The following is a 26,708-nucleotide window of genomic DNA, read 5'->3' as shown; positions in this document are numbered from 1 at the left end:
AGACACTTGTTTCTTAATATTTTATTGGCATGTGACTAGATGAGAATTTTCTAAAGAAATATTTCTTTATTTTATTTTTTTTCAATTTTTATTTGTCAACATTTATTCACTGCGGATTTTCGAAGGAAGCACTTCCGCCAGCAACATATTCAGAATTTTCAGCATCACGATGTATTAAATCAACAAGTTGGTAATTTTGGGAGTCTGAAAAGCGCAGTTAAGATTGATATATCTGGCCCATTGTAAAAGTGTCAAGCCCTCTCGGTACCTGTGGTCCCAAATTTGAATTGTAAATGTTAAGGTCGACACGAACATGGCCAGACTTGGTGTAAGGAATGCGGAAACCACAACTTAAATTCATTACAACGTTTTATGACAACAACCAATCATTAGCGCCAGTTTAATCTATTTCTCTGTAAATTGACATCATGAAAGTCTGCATTTTTACAGTGTCCATTTTCAATGAAATCCATATAACATGATTGTGACTGTGACCCTTATGAACTAACATAAGTGTCCCTTTTCTAAATGGTTCATGAAGGATGTGTAAATATACATGTATTTGAAATTATGTTGAATGATACAGAAATTTGTTGGAAATACTTTGAGGTATAGTCTTTAAAAAATATCTCCAAGCTAAAAATAATTTGTTGCCAAATATATCCATGTACATTTTATAATTTAAGAGACCTGTTAAACACCACTTTAATTTCATAATCAATAAGCACTGATAAGTTCATGATACTGCTTCTATAGTAGATTGAATTAATGGGTAAAATATGGGAAATTTATATTGAAGTAATTTAGAAAAAAAATACTGCCAACTGGCAGACAAAATTTAAAATGCAGAACTAGAGTTGAAGGCAAAGGTATATCTCAAAATCTGAAATGATTGATTACTATTGAAAGACATTATAGTACATGTTGCAATGATGTACATGTTAAAGGGGCACTAGCTGTCAAATTCATGAACACCGATTTGATTCAAATTCTCATATTTGATTTATAACAATGTAAAACATTAATCGTGATTAATCCTAACTATCAAACGTCTAAAATAAACAGTTTACAGAGCATGGGGTAGATAATATATAGGTTCGTTTCGTTTGTTTTTTAGTCCAGACGCCATCCAATTAACTATCTATTTGACTTCAGATGACCATAAAAGCGATGTAAACATAAATAAAGATATGAATAGATTAAACCAACACGTGCAATTGGAGCTTTATAGGTCTGTTTGATTATATTTTATAGATTAAAAATAGATGTTTCTCATTGTTTTTAACAGTATAAGAATGATTTTATGTGCATCGATTAGTAATCAAATGTTTTACCGTAGTTTCACTTTCATTGTTGTCATTCCTTTTCTTTAAATAACCAGTACACGTACAATGCATGCGTTGTCTATCTCTAGCTAGGGGTTAAATTGAAGTTCACATGAATACGGGTTTTAAGAGGTTGACTCATTCACTTGCAAGTGAATAACTAATTATCAATGTTTCTTAGCGTAATTTGACAAAATTGAACCTTTTTGGCTGCAAAAGCGAATTGTTATTTCACTATTTCACTTTCATTATTGATTGAACAAAAAAAAAAATCAAATTTTAGATTTTGTATATATCTCGTAGCTAGTGCCCCTTTAATTTGCTAAAGATCCCAGAAACTGTTTCCACTTTCTTTACACACTGAATGGTGTATCATTCAGGATTTCCTGTTGGTGTATGGCATAAAAAATCCTGTTTACTGAACCCATATGGACTCCCTTAAAGGAGAATTAGCTGTCAAATTCGTCTTCACCGATTTATATGTTAATCATGGTTTTTACCTAAAGAAATTGTTTTTTAGCTCACCTTTCCAAAAGGAAATGTGAGCTTTTGCCATTACTTGGCGTCCGTTGTCGTTTGTCCGTCGTCGTCGTAAACTATTTCAAAGATCTTCTCCTCTGAAACTACTGAACCAATTCAAACCAAACTTCATCTGATTGATTCCTAGGGTATCTAGAATAAAGTTTGTGTTTTAATTCCCATTTCATCAAAAAACATGGCCGCCATCAGGGCTTTCCATTGAAATTGAAGTAGAAGGCTGAATTAAAATTATAGGCGGCTGTAACATGCGTTCGGCGAAGCCGGACGTCCACCAAGCTGTAAGCTTGGTGCCTTACGGCAGGGGGTCTGGGGGCCGCTCAAGGCCCCCAGAAGCTCTGCCATAAATAGAGCAAAATCCTGCATTCTCGCAATCTCCTGGCACCTAATTTCATCTTTCAAATGACCATTTTTTATGTATGAAATTAAAGAAAAAAAAAATCTCAAAGACTTTTTTTTTTTATGTTATAGTTTTTTATTTTCATTTATTTATGCTTAAAATTCATTTACTTTTAAAAGAGATTTATTTATATAATAATCCGGTTTGTTAAAAATCTTCATCGATTTATTTTGCAGAACTACGTGCATTTGTAAACAAATGACCCCCCTTTTCTCTCTAAAGACTGGTACGCGTAACTAAAATCATACAATTATTTTTCAAGCATTGACAGAAAATTGATATATCCTCTGATTTTCTCTTTTAAACTGTTCAATAAGTCGGATACATAAATTATTTGGAAATGTTATTTATTTGAGGTCGAGTCGACAATATTCTACTTTCGTTTTTGACCTTGATTCTCTGAACACCACGTGGGCCTTGAAAAATGAACTTCAAAAGATACTGTTTTCAAGATTCTGAACATTATGATCTACTACACTTTCTTTAATTTGACTGATATTATTCCATAACATAAGATTGTCATCCTATCTGATTGTCTTCACGTTTTAAAAGTAAAAAAGCCAACGAGTTATTGACCCTCGGAACGTCTCTATTGTTATCATTCAATGACCACCGGAACGTCTCTCTTGTTATCTTTGAAAAGAAACGATGCATTCTGACTTTAAACAGACAACCAATCAGTGACCTGAATTCATGTGAACTATATTTAGCCCAAGGTAAACACTGACTTTTCATCCTTGTTTATCGTGACCGCGACTTTGCGAAAATACGTCTCTCGGCTGCCTGTAAACATTTGAAAAAGATATTATTTTCTTTTTGAATTTATATTTTTGTCAGTGAAGTAGCCGGCACTTGAAGCCACCGCAAACGGCGGATTTCCGCCGGCTACCGGCTTCAATGGAAAGCCCTGCTGCCATGGCTAAAAATAGAACATAGGGGTAAAATGCAGTTTTTAGCTCATAACTCAAAAACCAAAGCATTTAGAGCAAATCTGACAAGGGGTAAAATTGTTTATCAGGTCAAGATCTATCTGCCCTGAAATTTTCAGATGAATCGGACAACCCGTTGTTAGGTTGCTGCCCCTGAATTGGTAATTTTAAGGAAATTTTGATGTTTTTATGCGCCCATCGTCTTTTAGACGGGACGTATTATGGTATACCGTTGTCCGTCTGTCCGTCCGTCCATCGTCCACACTACGGACAATAACTCAAAAACACTTTCACCAATTTCCATGAAATTTAAGTGAATTGTTGATATCTATTGACGTAAGCTCCCTTTCGTTTTTTTTTAATTTCAGGTTATAATTTTTGGATTTATGGGGCTTTATTTATAAAAAAGGGGGGATTTTCAACACTTCGGACAATAACTCAAAAAGGCTTTCACCAATGTCCATGAAACTTTGGTGAATTGTTTATAATTATTGATGTAAGCTCCCTTTCAATTTTTATAAATTTCAGATTTTAAGTTTTGCATTTATGGAGCTTTATTCATAAAAAAGGGGGATTTTCAACACTTCGGACAATAACTCAAAAAGGCTTTCACCAATGTCCATGAAACTTTGGTGAATTGTTTATATCTATTGATGTAAGCTCCCTTTCAATTTTTATAAATTTCAGATTTTAAGTTTTGGATTTATGGGGCTTTATTCATAAAAAAAGGGGGATTTTCAACACTTCGGACAATAACTCAAAAAGGCTTTCACCAATGTCCATGAAACTTTGGTGAATTGCTTATATCTATTGATGTAAGCTCCCTTTCAATTTTTATAAATTTCAGATTTTAAGTTTTGGATTTATGGGGCTTTATTCATAAAAAAAGGGGGATTTTCAACACTTTGGACAATAACTCAAAAAGGCTTTCACCAATGTCCATGAAACTTTGGTGAATTGTTTATATCTATTGATGTAAGCTCCCTTTCAATTTTTATAAATTTCAGATTTTAAGTTTTGGATTTATGGGGCTTTATTCATTAAAAAAAGGGGGATTTTCAACACTTTGGACAATAACTCAAAAAGGCTTTCACCAATGTCCATGAAACTTTGGTGAATTGTTTATATCTATTGATGTAGGCTCTCTTTCAATTTTTTTTAAATTTCAGATTTTACATTTCCGTGTTATGAATTTTTATGCTAAAAAAAGGGGGGATTTTCCAATTTTGGGACAATAACTAACACTTTCACAAAATTTTATGCAACTTTGATAAATTGTTTATATCTATTGACATAAGCTGCCTTTCCATTTTTATAAATTTTAGATTTTATGTTTTCTTAAGTAATGAATTTTTATGCCCCACATACGATAGTAGAGGGGCATTATGTTTTCTGGTCTGTTCGTCCGTGCGTCCGTTCGTTCGTCCGTCTGTTCGTCCGTCCATCTGTCCCGCTCCAGGTTAAAGTTTTTGGTCAAGGTAGTTTTTGATGAAGTTGAAGTCCAATTGACTTCAAACTTTGTACACATGTTCCCTATGATATGATCTTTCTAATTTTAATGCCAAATTAGAGTTTTTATCCCAATTTCACGGTCCACTGAACATGTAAAATGATAGTGCGAGTGGGGCATTTGTGTACTGAGGACACATTCTTGTTATACTTAAAAAAGGGGGATTTTATGAAACTTTGGTGAATATATTAATGTAACATCCCTTTTGATTTGTATATATATTTCTAGTTGATCATATAAATTCATTTAAAGCATAAAAGACAAGTTAAAAGAGCAACGGCGTATCATGCACAAAAGCGCAGCCCTTTATTGGTTATTATCATGAATATTATTATAGATAGAGATAAACTGTAAACAGCAAAAATGTTCAGCAAAGTAAGATTTACAAATAAGTCAACATGACCGAAATGGTCAGTTGACCCCTTTAGGAGTTATGGCCCTTTATAGTCAATTTTTAACCATTTTCCGTAAATCTTAGTTATCTTTTACAAAAATCTTCTCCTCTGAAACTACTAGGCCATATTGAACCAAACTTAGCAACAATCATCATTGGGGTATCTTGTTTAAAAATTGTGTCCAGTGACCCGGCCAACCAACCAAGATGGCCACCATGGCTAAATATAGAACATAGGGGTAAAATCAGTTTTTGGCTTATAACTCAAAAACCAAAGCATTTAGAGCAAATCTGACAGAGGTTAAATGGTTTATCAGGTCAAGATCTATCTGCCCTGAAATTTTCAGATGAATCAGACAACCGATTGTTAGGTTACTGCCTCTGAATTGGTTATTTTAAGGAAATTTTGCTGTTTTTGGTTATTATCATGAATATTATTATAGATAGAGATAAACTGTAAACAGCAACAGTGTTCAGCAAAGTAAGACTTAAAAATAAGTCAACATGACCGAAATGGTCAATTGACCCCTTTAGGAGTTATGGCCCTTTATAGTCAATTTTTAACCATTTTCCGTAAATCTTAGTTATCTTTTACAAAAGTCTTCTCCTCTGAAACTACTGGGCCAAATTTAACCAAACATGGCCAAAATCATTATTAGGGTATCTAGTTTAAAAATTGTGTCCGGTGACCTGGTTAACCAACCAAGATTGCCGCCATCGCTAAAAATAGAACATAGGGGTAAAGTGCAGTTTTTAGTTTATAATTATAACTCACAAACCAAAGCATTTAGAGCAAATCTGACATGAGGTAAAATTGTTTATCAGGTCAAGATCTATCTGCCCTGAAATTTTCAGATGAATCGGACAACCCGTTGTTAGGTTGCCGCCCCTGAATTGGTAATTTTAAGGAAATTTTGCTGTTTTTATGTCCCACCTACGATAGTAGAGGGGCATTATGTTTTCTGGTCTGTGCGTCCATCCGTTCGTCTGTTCGTTCGTCCGTTCGTTCGTCCGTCTGTCCTGCTTCAGGTTAAAGTTTTTGGTCAAGGTAGTTTTTGATGAAGTTGAAGTCCAATCAACTTGAAACTTAGTATACATGTGCCCTATGATATGATCGTTCTAATTTAAATGCCAAATTATAGTTTTTACCCCAATTTTACGGTTCACTGAACATAGAAAATGATAGTGCAAATTTCAGGTTAAAGTTTTTGGTCAAGGTAGTTTTTGATGAAGTTGAAGTCCAATCAACTTGAAACTTAGTATACATGTGCCCTATGATATGATCTTTCTAATTTAAATGCCAAATTATAGTTTTGACCCCAATTTTACAGTTCACTGAACATAGAAAATGATAGTGCAAATTTCAGGTTAAAGTTTTTGGTCAAGGTAGTTTTTGATAAAGTAGAAGTCCAATCAACTTGAAACTTAGTATACATGTTCCCTTTGATAAGATCATTCTAATTTTAATGCCAAATTAGAGAATTTATTCCACGTTTATTTCATGGTCCACTAAACATAGAAAATGATAGTGCGAGTGGGGCATCCGTGTACTGTGGACACATTCTTCTTGGTTATTATCTTGAATATTATTATACATGTAGATAAACTGTAAACAGCAATAATTTAATGCTTGGGGTATACAATGTTTTTTTATACTTTCATCATAAATTATATTATGAACACGAGACAAACGAGACATTTCAGTGTGTCCACTCTTGTTTTTGCTTTTGAAGAAGATATGACAGAATTCCAGAACCATTTATATAAATTGAAAACCCAAAATAATCATTCATGGAAGATTTAAGCAAAAAATATAAAGTGAGCGATTCAGGCTCTTGAGAGCCTCTTGTTTGTGGATTGAATCAGTCAATGAAATGGTTGACCCTCATATCGCTTTCAATGATGGCATTTTTTCCCTTTCAAAACTAAAGATGGCTAAGTTATGCAGAATGAAATTCTAGCTAAGGGGTAAAATTTAAGGTCACATGAATATTGATTGACAGAGGTTGAATTATTTACCTGCAAGTGTCCTCAATTAAAATACCAAACAATTCGCATCAATATTGCAAAATTCTCTGTTTTTATACGACCGCAAAAATTGAAAATTTTTTGGTCGTATATTGGTATCACGTTGGCGTCGTTGTCTGCGTCGTCGTCATCGTCGTCCGAATACTTTTAGTTTTCGCACTCTAACTTTAGTAAAAGTGAATAGAAATCTATGAAATTTTAACACAAGGTTTATGACCACAAAAGGAAGGTTGAGATTGATTTTGGGAGTTTTGGTTCCAACATTTTAGGAATTAGGGGCCAAAAAGGGACCAAATAAGCATTTTCTTGGATTTTCGCACTATAACTTTAGTTTAAGTAAACAGAAATCTATGAAATTTTGACACAAGGTTTATGACCACAAAAGGAAGGTTGGAAATTATTTTGGGAGTTTTGGTCCCAACAGTTTAGGAATTAGGGGCCAAAAAAGGGCCCAAATAAGCATTATTCTTAGTTTTTGCTCAATAACTTTAGTATAAGTAAATAGAAATCAATGAAATTTAAACACAAGGTTTATAAACACAAAAGGAAGGTTGGGATTGATTTTGAGAGTTGAGATCCCAACAGTTTAGGAATTAGGGGCCAAAAAGGGGCCCAAATAAGCATTTTTCTTGTTTTTCCCACCATAACTTAAGTACAGATGTATAAGTAAATAGAAATCTATCAAATTTAAACACAAGGTTTATGACCATAAAAGGAAGGTTGTGATTGATTTTGGGAGTTTTGGTCCAAACAGTTTAGGAATAAGGGGCCCAAAGGGTACAAAATTATACTACGTCTCCATAATGGTCAACCAACTTGTGATGGCATCTATAAAATTTATGAAGGAATGATTTCAACTTCACATTTTGAAACTCTTGGTTTAATAGCTTCCTTGTGAGCAGCAACCCTCTATCAAGGATACCATGATAGCAAATACAAGCCCTGGAATATCATATCAATTGGGAGATATATTCAAAAATATCCTAGGAAACTTGGTATGGGCACTTACAATGTATCATGCTTAACGACTATGTAACAGTAAGGCCAAATAAAAGTATATGTGTGGTTCCATGTAAAAATATAGAGTTCAAAGAGTAGACAAGAAGTGGCACCAAGTTGCAAGCTCGATACAAATCAGTAAATTTATTTTTGTTAAATAATCATTTAATAATGTATTTTGATTTTAGATAAGTAACTATGCTAGAAGTTGGTTTGCGTGTGACTCGTGGACCAGATTGGAAATGGGGGAACCAGGACGATGGTGAAGGTCACATAGGGACTGTGGTTGAGATAGGAAAGCCAGGAAGTTCAACCTCACCTGATAAAACAGTCGTTGTGCAATGGGATTCTGGATCACGTACAAACTACAGAGTGGGTTACCAAGGAAAATATGACCTTCGTGTGCTGGATAATGCACCAGTTGGTAAGAATTTTTGGTGATAAGATGTCTTGGAAGTGATTTATAATTATAATTTTGAAGTTGTCTGCTCAGAAGTCCCTCAATTTGCGAGATTAAATTGATATATTAAAATATATCAACATCAAAATTTAAAAACAAAATAGTCAGAACTTGGTTAAACCAACTCTAAATGCGTTTATCACTATGTCATGTATATAGACACAATCATGTCACTTATTCATGCTATATTCCTAGTCGAAGATTGTTAATTTAAAATGTTAAACATATTCAAAGATCAAAGATTAATAAAATGTTACAGCGCATACATGCAGAACAATAAAAAACCGCTTTTCCAATTAAGAGTGAGTGTTAAAGATGTGCTTTTACTTGTACAAAATGTCACTACCTTTGAACTCTGGTCTGATATGTTGATTACAAGTATTACAAGTTATAAAAATGCCTGTGGTTGCTGGAATGGGTGAACTCTTACATTTATTCATGTAATTTAATTTTATGTGGTTTTTTTTAAAACTTTAAACTCTTGATTATCATAATTATTTTGATGTTGATTTTTTTCTGTGAATTGTAGGTGTAAAACATCCAAACATTATATGTGATATCTGTAAGACCCAGGGTATATCTGGTATGAGATGGAAGTGTACTAAGTGTTTAGACTATGATCTGTGTACAGATTGTTATATGAATGACAAGCATGATCTTGGTCATGCCTTTCTACGTCTTGAAACATTTTCCTCCAAAGGGTAAGTTATTAAGTTATGATATGTTCTTTGTAAGAGGGTATGTAATTGGTAAAAAAAAATGATTTTGTTTATGTTCTGTGTTTTAACGCCACTTTTAAGCACCACTTTTGGGCTATTTTGTGGAGATTGCGGGAAAAAATTTCAATAGGAAAACTGACCGTGCTAGTCAATTAAGAAAGAAGTCAAGTGCACCTGCACGAGAGGGGTTTGAATTCACATTCAGTATGACAAGTTTTGGCTAATTACTGTAATGTTTCAACACTTTTTCAAAAATCTAATATAGATTGTAAGGTGTTGATTTCATAGATATCAACAATAATTTGTATTGGGATTTTTACAACCTTGGAGTACCTGCCACCTGGTGCTAAAAACTTACTGAAACTGCAGTGTTAAAAACTACATATGAGTTTGTTTATATGTACATAACATGCAAACTACATTATTTATAATTTATACCCAGTTTTAACCCTCTAATGATATACATAATTAAGGACAATACAGGTTCAAGTAGTCAGAATTTCAGCATTGATCCTTATCACTTCCTGGTTAATTATAGCATTTCAAAGAAATGAAAACTAAGACTATTTTTCAGTCCACTGTTTGCTGTAAATTTTCAAACAACATACATTCATACCTTATTTGTACTTGTGTTCACATGATTTTAGAGTGAAAATGCCAAAAAGAAAAGATACATTGAATAGTACAAAAGTGAGAGCCCAGGGATTAATTAATGGAGCAAGAGTTGTACGGGGACCAGATTGGGACTGGGGAAATCAAGACGGTAAGTCTGATCCTATTATTCTATGTGGAGCTAAATGCATATTTATTTTAACACAGCAGCACTGATCTGTTTGTATTGTTAATTAATTAAAGACTTTATGATAAATTTATGGAACATGTTTATGAATACAAAAATCCAGATTTAGAATACTTTGCTGTATTCTAAATTTTGTATTAATAAACATGTTCCATAAATTTATTAATTTTTCATAAAGTCTTTAAGTGATTTACAATACAAACAGATATGTATTACTGTTTCATAGTAGATACTTTTTTATACGACCGCAAAAATTTTAATTTTTTGGTCGTATATTGCTATCACGTTGGCGTCGTCATCGTCGTCCGAATACTTTTAGTTTTCGCACTCTAACTTTAGTAAAAGTGAATAGAAATCAATGAAATTTTAACACAAGGTTTATGACCACAAAAGGAAGGTTGGGATTGATTTTGGGAGTTTTGGTCCCAATATTTTAGGAATTAGGGGCCAAAAAGGGCCCAAATAAGCATTTTCTTAGTTTTCGCACTATAACTTTAGTTTAAGTGAATAGAAATCTATGAAATTTTGACACAAGGTTTATGACCACAAAAGGAAGGTTGGGATTGATTTTGGGAGTTTTGGTTCTAACAGTTTAGGAATTAAGGGCCAAAAAGGGCCCAAATAAGCATTATTTTTGGTTTTCGCACAATAACTTTAGTATAAGTAAATAGAAATCTATGAAATTTAAACACAAGGTTTATGACCATAAAAGGAAGGTTGGGTTTGATTTTGGGAGTTTTGGTCCTAACAGTTTAGGAATAAGGGGCCCAAAGGGTCCAAAATTGAACTTTGTGTGATTTCATCAAAAATTGAATAATTGGGGTTCTTTGATATGCCGAATCTAACTATGTATGTAGATTCTTAATTTTTGGTCCCGTTTTCAAATTAGTCTACATTAAGGTCCAAAGGGTCCAAAATTAAACTTAGTTTGATTTTAACAAAAATTGAATCCTTGGGGTTCTTTGATATGCTGAATTTAAAAATGTACTTAGATTTTTAATTATTGGCCTAGTTTTCAAGTTGGTCCAAATGGGGGTCCAAAATTAAACTTTGTTTGATTTCATCAAAAATTGAATAAATGGGTTCTTTGATATGCCAAATCTAACTGTGTATGTAGATTCTTAATTTTTGGTCCAGTTTTCAAATTGGTCTACATTAAGGTCCAAAGGGTCCAAAATTAAACTAAGTTTGATTTTAACAAAGATTAAATTCTTGGGCTTATTTGATATGCTTTATCTAAATATGTACTTTGATTTTTGATTATGGGCCCAGTTTTCAAGTTGGTCCATATCAGGATTCCATATCAAGTATTGTACAATAGCAAGAAATTTTCAATTGCACAGTATTGCACAATAGCAAGAAATATCTAATTGCACAATATTGTGCAATAGCAATTAATTTTCAATTGGAGTTATCTTTCTTTGTATAGAATAGTAGTTGATTATATATGTTGGAAATTTGCCAGACATGACTATGATGTCATTTTCTATTTTTATTTGCCAATAACTTTATGTAAATAACTTCATTGGAAATTTGCCAATATAAAATGTTGCTGATGAAGCTTTTTTTCCTTATCTTATCTAAAATGTTTTTAGATAATGTATGTTGGACATTTGCCAGACATGACTATGATGTCATTTTCTATTTTTATTTGCCAATAACTTTATGTAAATAACTTCATTGGAAATTTGCCAATATAAAATGTTGCTGATGAAGTTTTTTTTATTGTTTTATACAATAAACAATGTATATTCACTTTTACTACCAACCAATCTTTACCATTCAGTGATAACAAGCACTTTATTTTACATTTTAATATTTTTTGATGTATTTAAAAGAGTAGTTATTGTTGCAAACTCCATTAGAAATTTGAATTGATATCAGTTTTGGAAAAAGGGAAACGGGGATGTGAAAAAAAAGGGGGAGGGGGGGGGGGTTAAATTTTTCTCATTTCAGATTTCATAAATAAAAAGAAAATTTCTTCAAACATTTTTTTGAGAGGATTGATATTCAACAGCATAGTGAATTGCTCAAAGGCAAAAAAATACTTTTAAGTTCATTAGACCACATTCATTCTGTGTCAGAAACCTATGCTGTGTCAACTATTTAATTTTAGATTTAAAAAGTTTGAAGAAGAAATCTTTAATTGATTTGTAAAATCTTGACATTTGTTTTGTGTAAAAAAAAAACCATGTAATGTCAAAAATTTGATCACAATCCAAATTCAGAGCTGTATCACGCTTGAATGTTTTGTCCATACTTGCCCCAACTGTTCAGGGTTCGACCTCTGCGGTCGTATAAAACTGTGCCCTGCGGAGCACCTGGTTTTACTTTCCGCAATACCTGATTATTACTAAATACACACTAAAAATGTAATGCATACAGGATCTTTATGACAATATCTAGATTCTGAAAATAATTTATTTTTGCATTTAAATAAACTATAAAGTAATCAAAATTAATTGTAAAATTTCCAGTTATCATTTAGTAAGTTTTGTAGCTATTAAACTTTTAATATTATTTATAGGTGGAGAAGGAAAAATAGGAAAGATAACTGAAATTCGAGGATGGGATTCTGAATCAGAGAGGAGTGTGTCAAATGTGGCGTGGCAGACAGGATCAACCAATGTATACAGAGTAGGACATAAAGGAAAAGTAGACTTAAAATATGTCACAGCTGGTCAAGGCATTTATTATTATAAAGAACACCTGCCAGTGCTAGGTAAATTATATTTATACATTTAAATTGAAAGTAGACATTGCAAGTACTTCCCAGCCATTTAGTTCAATGGTTCAAGTTTTAAAAAGTCTAAATCCTATGTCTAGGTCTTAAGCTGCTGCTGATTTTGAATATTCTAATAAAGTGACAAGGACATAATTATTTTGAATCTGGTTTGGTAAATGGCTGCTTAAAACCTGTGGTTAAAAAAATTGTAATTAATAGGTTCAAAACTTTTGATGCACATAGGCGGATCCAGGGGAGGGCCCGAGCCCCCCCCCCCCCCCTTTCATGGAAAAAATTTGGTTGATTATATAGGGAACCATTGAAGCATGACTGGAGCCCCCCCCCCTTAGGTCAGTCAGCGGCCCCCCCTTAGGAAAAGTTCTGGATCCGCCACTGATGCATAAAGTATTTTTATAAACCAGTCAAGATAAGTTGAGGTATATGCATCCAGTGTTTGTACAGTTCATAGTCAGTCATGTACCAATTGCAGGCAGTTATTAACTTTTACTAAATTTATATTTTATTCCTATACAATTTTGCAGGAGAGTTTTCAGATTCTGTCACTCAGTCAGGAGTTGCTTGTCCATTTAAAGTTGGTGAGAAAGTTCAAGTTGACCTTGATCCAGAAATTCTCAAGGCCATGCAGGAAGGTCATGGTGGATGGAATCCCAGAATGGCTGATGTATGTTAATAAATACAATAATATTCAGGAAAAGTAACATACATTTCAAATAGATTTCTTTGTGGATCAATTGTAAAAACACCTGTTCAGAACAACACATTGCAGACATATTCTTGTTTACTTCTCATTATGTTGTGAATAAAACCTGTTACAAATTTTAACTATTTTAGTTGGATTTCAAAATATAAATATACAATGATTAAACTATTCTTTGTAATTTCTTTCTTAGTATATTGGAAAAGTGGGTGTCGTCCATAGAATAACTGACAGGGGAGATGTAAGAGTTCAATATGAAGGATGTTCTAATAGATGGACATTTCATGCAGGGGCATTAACTAAGGTAAGTGACAAAAAAGAAAAATCACAAAAATGCTGAACTCCAAAAAAGTCCCTAATTAAATGACAAAATCAAAAGCTCAAACACATCCAACGAATTGATAACAACTGTCATATTGCTGACTTGGTACATGACAGGCATTTTCTTCTGTAGAAAACCGTAGATTGAAGCATCCTATATAAAATCTTACTGGGATACATAATGTCAAGGTTAGATATGAAGAAAATACCATCACTTCCATTTTATAATCAGAAACATTATCCTTTAGGTATGGTCTGCACAATATCTAACAATTGAGTTGTCTATGATTAGATTTAAAGTGTGTTCTTACTGTTCTAACTTGCAGTACATCCAAACTTATGCAGGTAGTAAATAGCTTTCTTGCAAGTGGTTAGTTTAATTTGAATTTTACTTAAACTAGTTAAAAGTTGTTTTGTATTGAAATCAGTATTGTTGAAGTGAAACAGCTTGCTTCAGTTTAATAATTTTCCCTCAATTTGCCTGATTAAAAAAAGCATTGGAATTAAAAATAATGGCAAACAGAAGTTGAAATATGGATAATTTGATGTGAGAAAATAAAATAATAGTTTTTAGTTGATTTTTAAAAGTATAATAGATATAGGAAGATGTGGTGTGAGTGCCAATGAGACAACACTCCATCCAAATAACAATTTATAAAAGTAAACCATTATAGGTCAATGTACAGCCTTCAACAAGGAGCCTTGGCTATGTTTGCTAATGATATTTTGCATCAGCATTTATTACTAATCTTTCATTGATGTTGGTTATAAGGGATCAAAACAATAGATGGAGGTAATAATTTATGAAATATCAGTACATGTACTTATATTAAGTTTTACTTGCACTCAGAACATTTCATAGGTCTGTCTTACAACTATGTATTATTTTTGTTCTTAAGGTACATGCATTCAGAGTCAATGATCAGGTGAAAGTGTCACATAATATACATCTAGTCAAAGAAAAACAGAAAGGACATGGTGAATGGTCAGAGAGTATGAGAGCAGTAAGTCTAAATATTTACCTTGTAATAAGTAATGATACTCATCCTCTCCAAAATCAAGGACTTCCTTTATATACTATGTACCTGTAATGTCAGTGCTGTTTAAGTATTAAAACCAAAATGCTTCAAGGGAAAGTAGAAAACACTATTAAATATAAAAAGCAAACCTGCAACCATCAGTGTATGATGTAATAAGGGATGTAAAGTGATTGTGTTAGGGCTGTTGGTTAACTTTTTATGAACAACTTAACCTTAACCAGTAACAAGATTTCAATGATTCTTAGAAAATCTTTGGACAGAACCTGTGACCTCATATTAAATTTTAATTAAATAGTTTCGGTACCAAGATTTCCAAAGAACTAATTAATATTCAAAGGACAAATTGATTTGTCCCCAAAACATGGTGTTATACTACTTAAATTAATATTTAAGTATATAATTTTAGTATATTAGTCTATGTACTCAATAAAAGTGCAATTTAACTTCAGGAAATCTATAAGCATGTCTTGTAAGTTCTATGCAAATTACTTGTTGAAAACAATATGGTGGACGCAATTATTCAAAAGGTAGACATCTTTAAAAAAAAATTGCATGCCAATCGATTTCTTGAAGATACTTGTATTTGTATTGAGTATTGACGACTAAAACGTCTCAGACCTTATAATATACAAGTTTAAGCAGTATAACACCATGCAAACTCGTGTTTTGGGGACAAATCAATTTGTCATTTGGATATTAATTTGTTTTGTAATCCTAGGGAGATCGTGGTACCCAAATAATTTAGTAGGTTTACAATAGCAAAACATAAACTATAGATGTGGTCAGTGTATGAATAGTGTTGTGTGCAACCAGTTTTTCTGCGGTAGAAGGCTGTAACACCATAACAGGAAAACATTTTGTATATGAAAGTAATTTCTTAATGACATGAAATTTGTATTTTTGCAGATTTTAGGAAAACAGGGAAGAGTTATATCAATTTACCCTGATGGTGATCTGAGAGTAACTGTCAATGGGAACACATATACATTAAACCCTATCTGCTGTACTGTACCTTCACAAGAGCCAGATGTTAATAACACTGATCGATTTCCTGATAGAGAACATAGTAGTTAGTAGTGATTTTCATCTTAAAAGCAGTGTACAAACTTGTAGAATAGTCTATAGTATAATGTAAACAAAAAGTTAACTCATCAAAAATGTTTTTAAAACTTATATTTTTGCTATTTCTGGTTAATTTTATTAGTAGAATTTTCTAATTATGTATGTTTCTGAATCTTTCAAAAAAATTGCCTTTTAGGAGGGAGAAACAAAATAACCTAATTATAATCTTATTTAAATTTATACAACAAAAAAGTCAACAATCAAATTTTAAAGAAATAAATGTAAGATTTCATGGATGTTTATTATAATAGTTCAAAGTTGGCTAAAAAATGTGTACTGTATTACCTGAAATATACATGATTAAATTTATTTTAGCCTCAATGCAAACACTTCTTGACCATTTGAAGGAGCCATCACTTTCAATAGAGACTGGTCCTGATAGACTTGTCAGAGAATCAGCTCAAGGACATACAGATATTGTCAAAGATATTGTCACAAAACACCCAGATAAAGTAAGTCGTCATGATCTAATTGTAGTATTTTATGTAGTCCACTATATTCTGAAAGCTATCATAGGTAAATCCTTATTTAAACTTTAACATTTGTATTAATTTAAGTAGCCTTTGAAATATAGAGAATCATTAATAAGTGTATATTTGGTTATGCAGTCTGACTTGAGAAATTTTCAGATGAATGGCAAAAAATGAGACTTACAATTTTCTTCAAAGCTAATCTTTTGAATGCAAATTCAAGGTTAGTCAAAACACAAAAAAGATATAAAAAACCCAATATTGAGTTAAATGTATGTGCCCCTGACGTAGCGAAGGGGGCATTAAGTTTTACTCTTGTCCGTCTGTCCGTATGTTCCAAAATTGGTTTCTGTTCTCTTATTTAAGTTTGCCTCAATCAAATGTTAATAAACTTATACACAATGCTTATTACCACAAAATACAGATCAAGTTTGAATTTTGGTAGCCTCACTCTTACTGTTCTAAAGTTATGCCCCTTTATAAATGGAAAAATCACAAAATTTATAGATAATGTTGTCTAACTTAAGTTTGCCTTAACCAAATGTTATGAAACTAAAATTTACAGGTAGATCTAAAGAGTGCAGGAAAAACAGCCTTACAGGTGGCCTGTCATCAAGGACATAAAGATATTGTACAGATATTGTTGGATGCTGGGGCTAACCTTGAACTTCAAGATGACGATGGAGACACAGCTCTTCATTACTCAGCTTTTGGGTAACTATTTGATATGAACATTCATATTTTCCATTTAAGGAATAACAGTACTGTAGTTGAAGAGTTGCTATCGTCAATTGTAGATTTGACGGTCGCAAATGCAGTTTTACTGGCGATGCGTAGCGGAGACAGTATAACGGAGATTTGCGACCGTCAAATCAAAATTGACGGTTGCAACTCTTCAACTACAGTACTGTTATTCCGATTCTAATGCATTACACAAAGAAAAAATACGATAAAACTTGAAAAAATGTCTAAATTGGTCAAATAAAAAAAAAATCTGCGAAACTTCATGAATGATTTGGCACAAAGATGTCATGGCTTAAGGTGACGTCATACATATGAAAACTTACAAACTGGAGGTTATTATGTTACCTGTATGCTTCAAATTCGGATAAAATTACATTAAAACGGCGAATTTGAGGTAGGTGTTGTTTTATTTTCGATTATATAGTAGTAATCGAACATTTGTTGATTCATCAATTCAAAATGGCGGGTCCCTCCTTAGTTACGCCTGGTCAACTGTGGATTTGACGGCAACTTTTAGCCAATGAAAGATTGCACTATTATAAAAACTTTACAAACAGTTTTTGAAATTTAAGTATCAAACAAAACAAATGCATCTTGATGTGATTGTTTTTCATAAATACAGAAATTAGGATAAATTTTAGAACAAGCCAGTTTATCTGTTCTGATGTGTGATTTTTATATGACCGCAAAAATTATATTTGTTGCTGTGTTAAAAAAATACTAGAGAAAGTTTTTAATCAATGGGGTACAATGTGAAAATTGGTGTATATGTACCGGCAGCCCAATACAGTAATTTTGAGAAGTTTATTGAGAATCACATGCCATAAGACCATTATGTTTACTAAAGACTTTTTGTCGAGCCTTTGACTTTTGTCGAATAAGCAAGACATAACGACCCTACATTCTGTCGTAGTAGTCGGCGGCGGCCACAAATATTCACTCTGTGGTTTTCAAAATTTTAATAACTTTCTTAAACTATCCTGGATTTCTACCAAACTCGGACAGAAGCTTGCTTATAATCAAAAGATAGTATCCAGAAGTAAATTTATTAAAAAAAAATCATCGTTTTTTCCGTGTTTTACTTATAAATGGACTTAGTTTTTCTGCCAGGAAACATAACATACATTCGGTGGTTAAAGTTTTTAAAAATTAAATAACTTTCTTAAACTATCCTGGACTTCTTGTACCTACTTGGACAGAACCTTGTTTATGATCAAAAGCTAGTATCTGAAAGAAAATTTTAATTTTGAATGTGTTTTTCCATATTTTACTTATAAATGGACTTAGTTTTTCTTCTAGTTAACATTACATACAGTCTGGAGTTAAAGTTTTAAAAACATTTATTAGGTCCGAGTACACTGTTATTTTGTAGTGCATTTCTTAAAGACACTAAATAAAAATTAAAGAAATCCCACATGCACTTTCTCATTAATATTTTACAATGTGTTGTACTACTTTTGGGACACACTATATCGAAATTATAGAAATTTCATCAGCTCTAACTCAAAAGATGGACAACTTTATATTAAGGAGCTCTTGGAATCTTTTGACAGCTTCCAAGTGCTAATTTTTAACCTTTTTCAGCTGTACCAAATTACTACTTTAATTATAAAATTTTGACCCAAATTTTTTTACTATGTCATTTCACTCTCCTACTTGCTATATGAGGCATAAAACATGAAGAAATAAATTTGGACAGGGTATTAAAAAAATTGGCAAGTAACACACTGTCCACATTAAGGACTATATTCGTGGACAACGAAAATCAAACGACAATAACTGTGTACTTGGACCATTAGATTCATAAACTATCCTGGATTTTTAATATTTTTGGACAGAAGCTTCCTACAATCTAAAGATAGTATCGAGGGGAATATTTTATTAATTTTTTTCCTCGTTTTTGTTGAGCCGGTGATTAACAGCAAAAGTAGACAGACACTAGGTTTCGGCAGAACCCTTACAAACTTTTAAAAAATAAGTCTTCAGTGACATATTGACCATGAGTTGAAGAATTTATTGAGACAATTTATTTTTACAGTTACCAAGCTGAAATTATGGAAATGTTATTGAGGAAAGGAGCTCAGATCAATTCCCTCAATAATGGAGGGTGCAGTTCGTTGCATGTTGCTGTGAACAAACAGCATTTAGAGTGTGCCAAAATATTACTGCGATATAAGTGTAATGTAAATATACAGGTAAGTTTGGCATGTACTATATGTGTTGTGTTATCAAATGATTTCTATAATCTTATTATTAGTTCAAATTAAGTTGATTGATGGACATAACGATTAGTCAGTTGTGTAAAAAAAATATGTGATGCTTTTTATTATAAAAGAAGTTAATTTATAAGAAACTAAAATTGAAATAATACAAGACTAACAAAGGCCAGAGGCTCCTGACTTGAGACAGGCGCAAAAATGCGGCGGGGTTAAACATGTTTGTGAGATCTCAACCCTCCCCCTATACCTCTAGCCAATGTAGAAAGGTAAAAAGCATAACAATACGCACATTAAAATTCAGTTCAAGAGAAGTCCGAGTCTGATGTCAGAAGATGTAACCAAAGAAAATAAACAAAATGACAATAATACATAAATAACAACAGACTACTAGCAGTTAACTGACATGCCAGCTCCAGACTTCAATTAAACTGACTGAAAGATTATGATTTCATCATATGAACATCAGGCACAATCCTTCCCGTTAGGGGTTTAGTATCATACCATCATAACATATATGCATGTTTGTTTGTATATCACAATATACCCAAGGGTAACTAAAATCTTTTAAATACAGTACATACAAAGTCCTTGATCATATATAACTAAACTGTGTGTACATAATCACAATAAAGACAAAATTACCCTTTCAATTATCAAGGCTAGAAGTAAAATATCAACTTTTTTTTAAAACTTTTTATACAAATTAAACACACTGAGCAAACATCTAACTTGGTATACATAATTGACATGAAGATTAATTGATCCTTTTGAGGGTTAAATTGTTAAGATCATTTGGCAAAGGTCAAGCTGAAATCAAAACCTTGTCAGCATGATATAGAATAATTGGTATTTTTAATTTTTTTTCAAAATGGTTTACTTATTCCCAATGAGAGGAGGATGGTGGTATTTAATGTCAAAATCTTAAGTTTTAACTAGTTAATGATCCTTGTCAACCGTTTACAGACTAAATTACTGAAGCGAGAAGATCACAGAAATGTGTTGCTTCAAGAGTAAGATAAAGATGATATTTTTGTCCTCAAGAAAACAGTAGAATTATGATGGGTTGTGAAGGAATACTCTGTTTTAAGAATCCCTTGTATTGCTTTATATTTGAACTGTTACTTTTTCATAGATTCTAATTTGTCTTTGAATAACTATATTTACACTTTTGGTATTCAGCTGAATTTTGTCTCCAAATGACCTTATATCTACTCTGAATAACCTTCTGACATCAAGTAACAATCACTTTATAAGTGTGAGGTCAATTGTTTTGAATTGTGATGTCAAAGTTTACAGGAAACTGTGTGAAATTTGCATACGAGTGTAAATATATCTATTGACAATGATTGATATCATGCAAACTTAAATCAAAATAGATTTAAAAAAATAAAAATTGCAGGACTCCTATGGAGATACATGTCTCCATGATGCTATTGGTAAAGAGAACAGACAGATTATTGATATGTTAGTCTGCTATAATGGAATAGACTTTACACTACGGAATAAAAGAGGATTCAATGTGCTTCACCATGCTGCTCTTAAAGGAAACAGCTTGTAAGTTATATTATATATTATAGTTCTAATGTTTTGTTTTGCACATACAGAGGAAATTTACAGCATATATAATTTATCTTTTTATAGAGACATGTTTACCTCTGTCTCACTTCAACTGTTGCTTTTATTTCCTAGAATTTTATTTAAATTGAGTCATATAAAAGTAACAAGTTGAAATAGATCTTATTTTATACCACATTTTTACTAAGGCTTCTAAAAGTAGAATAAAAAGAGTACATTTTTCCACAGCAAGTTTACACTTTTGTTATGAATATATCAATAGGTATAATGATTGTATTAAATTGAAAGTAAAAAAATGATAAAATATTTTCCATTGCTTTACTGTAAGATCAAACAAAAAAGGTGAATATAACATTGTTTATATATTTATGCAGTGCTACAGAGAAGATATTATTGAAGTGTAGACAGATTGTAGACATAAAAAAAGATGATGGATTCTCAGCTGTACATTTAGCTGGTCTTAATGGCCATAAGGATGTCACTAATGTACTGCTGACTCAAGTAAGCATGCTAACATAAAACATGAATAAACATTCAAGCATAGACCAGGGCTTAACATATATTATAAACAGACATACTACCTTAGGGGTCATCCATAATTGTCAACCATTTTCCAAAGTGTACAAAACGTACACTTTTTCAGACCCCCCACCCTCCCTCAAAAAGTGTACATCAACCATTTTCAGATTTCAAGAGAGGAATCAATCATTCTTAATAAAAAGAAGATCCTGTTTATTATATTTAAGTTTAATATAGAAATTTGCATTGAAAATAAACTAAAACATATCTGACTGTTTTATTTGATGACATCTATCTGTAATGCTTGTGTTTTGTTAAAATAAAGAGTTCAAAGATTAGTGTTTCCCCTATCACACAGTGGGAACTCCAATGAAAAAGGGCACCTAGAGCATGCATAAGATTAACAAAAGGGCATTTAAACTATGCTAAGAATCAAAGAAAGGGAAATGCATGGTTATATCTTTTCACAAAATGGCGTCTTGTCAAAATCAAAACATTCAAAGAATTTAGTGTTTCCATCAGTTTTGTTTATTAAACAGAGTGAAACGATAACGATTTATGATAAAGCAGGTGAAATTGACAATCGGGGGTACTTAAAAATGCTTGCAAACTTTTGATCTTTTAATCGTTCTATCCGGATTGAGGAGAATTATGATATCGAAATAAATATCATCAAGTGAAAATAATAAAGAAGAAATAAGAAGAGAAACACACCCAAGCCAATTCTCGATTTTATACATCAACCTTCCCTACGGAAACGAAATAAATTCTGGAAATTAAAAAAAAAGCGTACGGTAAAAATGTTGATTTTTTAACCCCCTCCCCCCAAGTGTACGTTTTGTACACTTTGGAAAATGGTTGACAATTATGGATGACCCCTTAGGCCATTGATAAATATACTACCTTAATGGCAAAAATAAATGAATTCACAGTACTACAATAAAACATGAAAAGCCATACAAGCATAGATCATGGAAAACAAATTCTACTGTAAAAAATGACAAATGATACAAGCATAATTCAAGAATAACCATATTACTATAGAATTGTAATGGACATACAAGCATTGTTTTTAGGTTGATATTTGTAAATAGAGTGGGGAAAAAACATACAGCAACAAATTTAGATGTACATAATGGCTTAAGATTAAGATTTAAAGAAAGTTACGCACTACAGAATTTAGTTAGAGATATACAAACAGAGAATTCAAATTCACATAGATATACTGACATACAATTTGAACAAATGAATTTATTGTTGTTTCTTTTCAAGGGCCAAGCTGATATTGAGATCAGAAATAACAGACAACAAACACCCCTACTACTGGCAGTATCCCAAGGTCATACTTCTATCATTGAACTACTTGTAACCAGAGGTGCTGATATAAATGTCAAAGATGAGGATGGAGACACATGTTTACATGTAGCTCTGATGAGACAGTCTGTACCTCAGGAGAGAGAGCCAACACCAATGTTAGAAGCTGTAAGTTGTCCAATATAAAGATGATACAAATCATTGTTTGATTGCCCCTAGGGTTTACTTAGATTTTGTATAAGAATCAGATGATTTGGTATGCCACTATAGGTTGTAGTAATAACAGTTCAGCATTCAACAATAAGCAAAACCCTTACTGCATATATAGCAAGTATAAAAGGCACTGAAGTGACAAATGAGAAAAAAACAATTTAAATGGGAAAAGTAAGACCTGATTTATTACATACCAATAGAAAAAATGATTTTAGCTTTAAATAACAACAACTGATTTACAGTTCCCTGATTCGGGACAGGTACATACAAAATTTTGCCAGGTTAAACATATTTGTGGGAGCTCAAACCTCCCCTTACCTGGGACAGTGATAAATTAGCTCATCAAAGAACAAACTATAAAAACTTGTTGGATTTATCCACTTCATCTTTTTGTTTATTTTGTGTCGCTCTCAGATGCAAGACAAACATCAAATTTGTATGAAGTATGAAAAAAGTCTATGAATCAGAACTCGATTCAGGGTATAAGTAAGGGAAATGTCTTTAACAGCAACTTAATGATACAAAAACTAAAGTCAACATATATAGTTGCTCCCATATTATACAAGTTATGTTTACATTGTGACAACATGTTTAAGACTGTAATGAAGACCACTATTTTTGTCTTATTTTGTCTTGTTTCTATAGATTTTTACTATTTTGTCTTGTTTCAATGACTATATAATGTTTTGTTTCAACAGATATGTAATCAGCTTGGGATGGCAGACGATGAAGATCAGATGGGTGCTGCTATTGCTTGTTATCTTGCCCAACAAGGTGCCAGTCTGACGCATAAAAACAACCAGGGTAAAACTCCACTAGAAGTTTGTGGAGATCCTAAGATTGAAGAAATGATCAAACAGTTTACTACAGCACAGTAAGTATACAGGGACACACAAATTTCAGAATGATATCAAAATATGTTGCAGTTCATACTTGTTTTCCAAACAGCAAGGGGTCCAAATGGGAGATATTTTTTTAGTTGACCTGGCCTAAAAGGCTAAGTTAGCTTTCTCATCACTTTGTGTTCGATTCCCTCTGTTAACTTTTACAAAAATCTTCTCTGAAACTTCTAGGCCAAATTTAACCAAACTTTCATAATTATAAGAATGGGATTTTTAAGTCGAATAAATGTAAGTGATGATAATATATTCATAATAGATAATTCTTAATTTTTTTGTAAAAAGTTATTCATGACTTTTACATTACATAAAGATATAGAAGGGTCAAGTGAGCTATTCTTGTCATTTTCATAATATCAGTTCTCTGTTAACTTTTACAAAAATCTTCTATGAAACTGCTAGACCCATTTTGAACCTAAACATGGACACAATCATGAATGGGGTATTAAGTTTGAAAATTGTGTCTGGTGATTCTGCATGCCAAGGAATATAGGTGAAAATAGAACACTGAGGGTAAAATAAAAGTTTTGTCTTTTATTTTGAAAACCCCTATAGATAGAGAAAATTTGACAGCAAAAATAATCAGTTCTTCTTGCTTATAATTACCATCAAAACTGTCATACAACTTCTTATATATTTTACCTTCAAGTACTAGTATTTCATTTTACACTTGAGATGATCAAATTCACCAATTGATACTTTTTTTTTACAATTGCGTTATTACTTTCGAGGGCAGTATACAAATGCACCAGTATTTTTCGTATATTTGAGGTATTTTTTTCAGGGCCAGTAAATCAGACCCACAAACATCATCAGAGAAAGAATCTCTAGTACAAGAATGTATGGTGTGTTCAGAAAACATGGCGTGTATCAAATTTTCACCATGTGGACATGTTATAACCTGTTTTGACTGCTGTCAGAAGATGAGAAAATGTATATCATGTAAAGAAAATATAGATAGTAAAACTTGTCCAGGTATGTTATAGAATAGATATCCATGTGAGAAAAAGTTTAGTAGAAATTTTAAACATGTATCATTTGGTTTGACTAAATGTATTTTTTACAAAAGCTACCCAAAAACAATTGAAATTAATGTGTGACTTGCAAACACTTGTTAAACACAAACATTTTAGATTACTGATGCAGAAAAACTACATTAGAATTGGATGTGCATTGTGATATGAATAACTGTTTGCAAATATACTTTTACAACTGTGTGAGGACTGTATAGCCAGTCAAGAAAACTCCAATCTTCTTGTGCAAAGAATAAAGTTGAGCATGCCAACTCAATTATTTTGTACTATCCTTTAATTCTGAATACATGGCTTAAACAAAATTCTGAGAAAAATTGTTGTAGGGTCATTTATTTTCTACACACATATGTAAATAAAGTCAACAGTAGTATGCTGGTGTTTTAAAGTCATAAATGTAAACATTTATTCATGCATGTAGTATATCTAGAAAATGAAAAAAATGTTCATCTAATTTTATTTTTTGCAACAGGAAATTAGCCTGCCTTATTTATCTGTATCAATTTATATAATACTTTTCAACAGAAAAATTTGTCTACTCAATTTAGTTTCTAAGATTTTTTAAAATTTTGTCATATCTTTTTTTTAGATGGTTCAGAAGTAACAGCGACTAGAGAACATCCTGCTGCTGGAGTTATGGAGTCAAACTTACTGCAGAAGAAACTCCAAGAGATGGAGGAGAACTTTCTGTGTTCTATTTGTATGGAAAGGAAACGAAACATGGCATTTTTATGTGGACACACTGTGTGTAATATCTGTGGGGATTCATTACGAACATGTCATATGTGTCGTAAACCTATTACTAAAAAGATTCCATTATATGCATGATTATTTGGTTGAAGTCTTTCAGAGAGCGAATTTCTTGGACTGTATTAAGTTTTATATACAAATACTATAGTATTTATTTTTCAATTTCTATAAAATAAAAAACTAAAGAAAACATTTGTTTCTTTAAAGGTAGCATTATTTCGAAGTATTTCATTGGTTGGTATCTGCTACACATCATGGGCATTTCTCTTCTTTCCTTTATATAAACAATTCTCTGCCATAGTTATTTTATAAATAAAAAAAAAAATCACAAAAGAATGTCAATGTTTCAAATGCAATACCTAAAGAGATGGTGTCAGTTTATGTTTGATTTTGAGAAAAAATGGGAGTAACTTGCTTAAGTATGGCTTAGGTAAATTGACTATAGGAAAGTTAAATTCTTGCTACCGTTTTGTTATTACCATTGCAAAATTTGATGGTTGCAAAATGTGGATGTCATTGTTAGCTTGTTTAGAAATGGATATACCAGTGAAATGCTAGATTGTTGTTTGGAAACAGTCAAAGTACAAATTTGATAGGCTCAAAGAATAAGATAGATTTCATACAGATTTATGAAGTCAAATTAAGCAAGCATGACATCACATTAGTTAAATGTTCTTATTTCAGTGTTTCTATTTAATTACAGTTCAAAGTTATCAAAAAACTCAATACAGTCCAATTCAGTCTTTGTGCAGTATTGATATTGAGATTTATGCAAATAGTTTTGTAACATTATAATGGATTTTCATTGGTCAAGTAGTCTTTCATTCATAAGTTATATATCACCTCATGAATTATGTGCATTAAGTTCACACTCATTTTATTTCACTCTATGTGTGCTTTAATTTGAAATGTTTTAGTATTGTAATATTGAAGATAATTTCATTCATG

General features: G+C 32.1%; 1 protein-coding gene across 4 annotated transcripts; it reads left to right on the top strand.

Annotated features, from left to right (window-relative positions):
- Window positions 1-99: 99 nt before the first annotated feature.
- Window positions 100-26,708, top strand: LOC139502181 (E3 ubiquitin-protein ligase MIB2-like). 4 transcript variants are annotated; one of them, XM_071291569.1, is made up of 18 exons: window positions 100-190; window positions 8,311-8,546; window positions 9,112-9,283; window positions 9,949-10,064; window positions 12,628-12,822; window positions 13,368-13,507; window positions 13,737-13,847; window positions 14,764-14,868; window positions 15,811-15,973; window positions 16,342-16,478; window positions 17,062-17,210; window positions 19,279-19,435; window positions 20,859-21,013; window positions 21,409-21,535; window positions 22,826-23,035; window positions 23,779-23,954; window positions 24,764-24,954; window positions 25,600-26,708. In XM_071291569.1, the coding sequence occupies exons 2-18, from the start codon at window positions 8,321-8,323 to the stop codon at window positions 25,836-25,838; spliced, it is 2,769 nt and encodes a 922-aa protein (XP_071147670.1). In that variant the 5' UTR covers window positions 100-190; window positions 8,311-8,320; the 3' UTR covers window positions 25,839-26,708. The 4 variants fall into 4 exon arrangements, with proteins under 4 accessions (XP_071147670.1, XP_071147667.1, XP_071147671.1 ...); XM_071291566.1 differs by having other exon boundaries at window positions 104-186; XM_071291570.1 differs by having other exon boundaries at window positions 112-609.

Source organism: Mytilus edulis, chromosome 13, assembly GCF_963676685.1.
Source record: "Mytilus edulis chromosome 13, xbMytEdul2.2, whole genome shotgun sequence".
NCBI lineage: Eukaryota > Metazoa > Mollusca > Bivalvia > Mytilida > Mytilidae > Mytilus > Mytilus edulis.
Note: the sequence above shows the minus strand (reverse complement) of the source record. Positions and strands in the feature narration are given on the sequence as shown.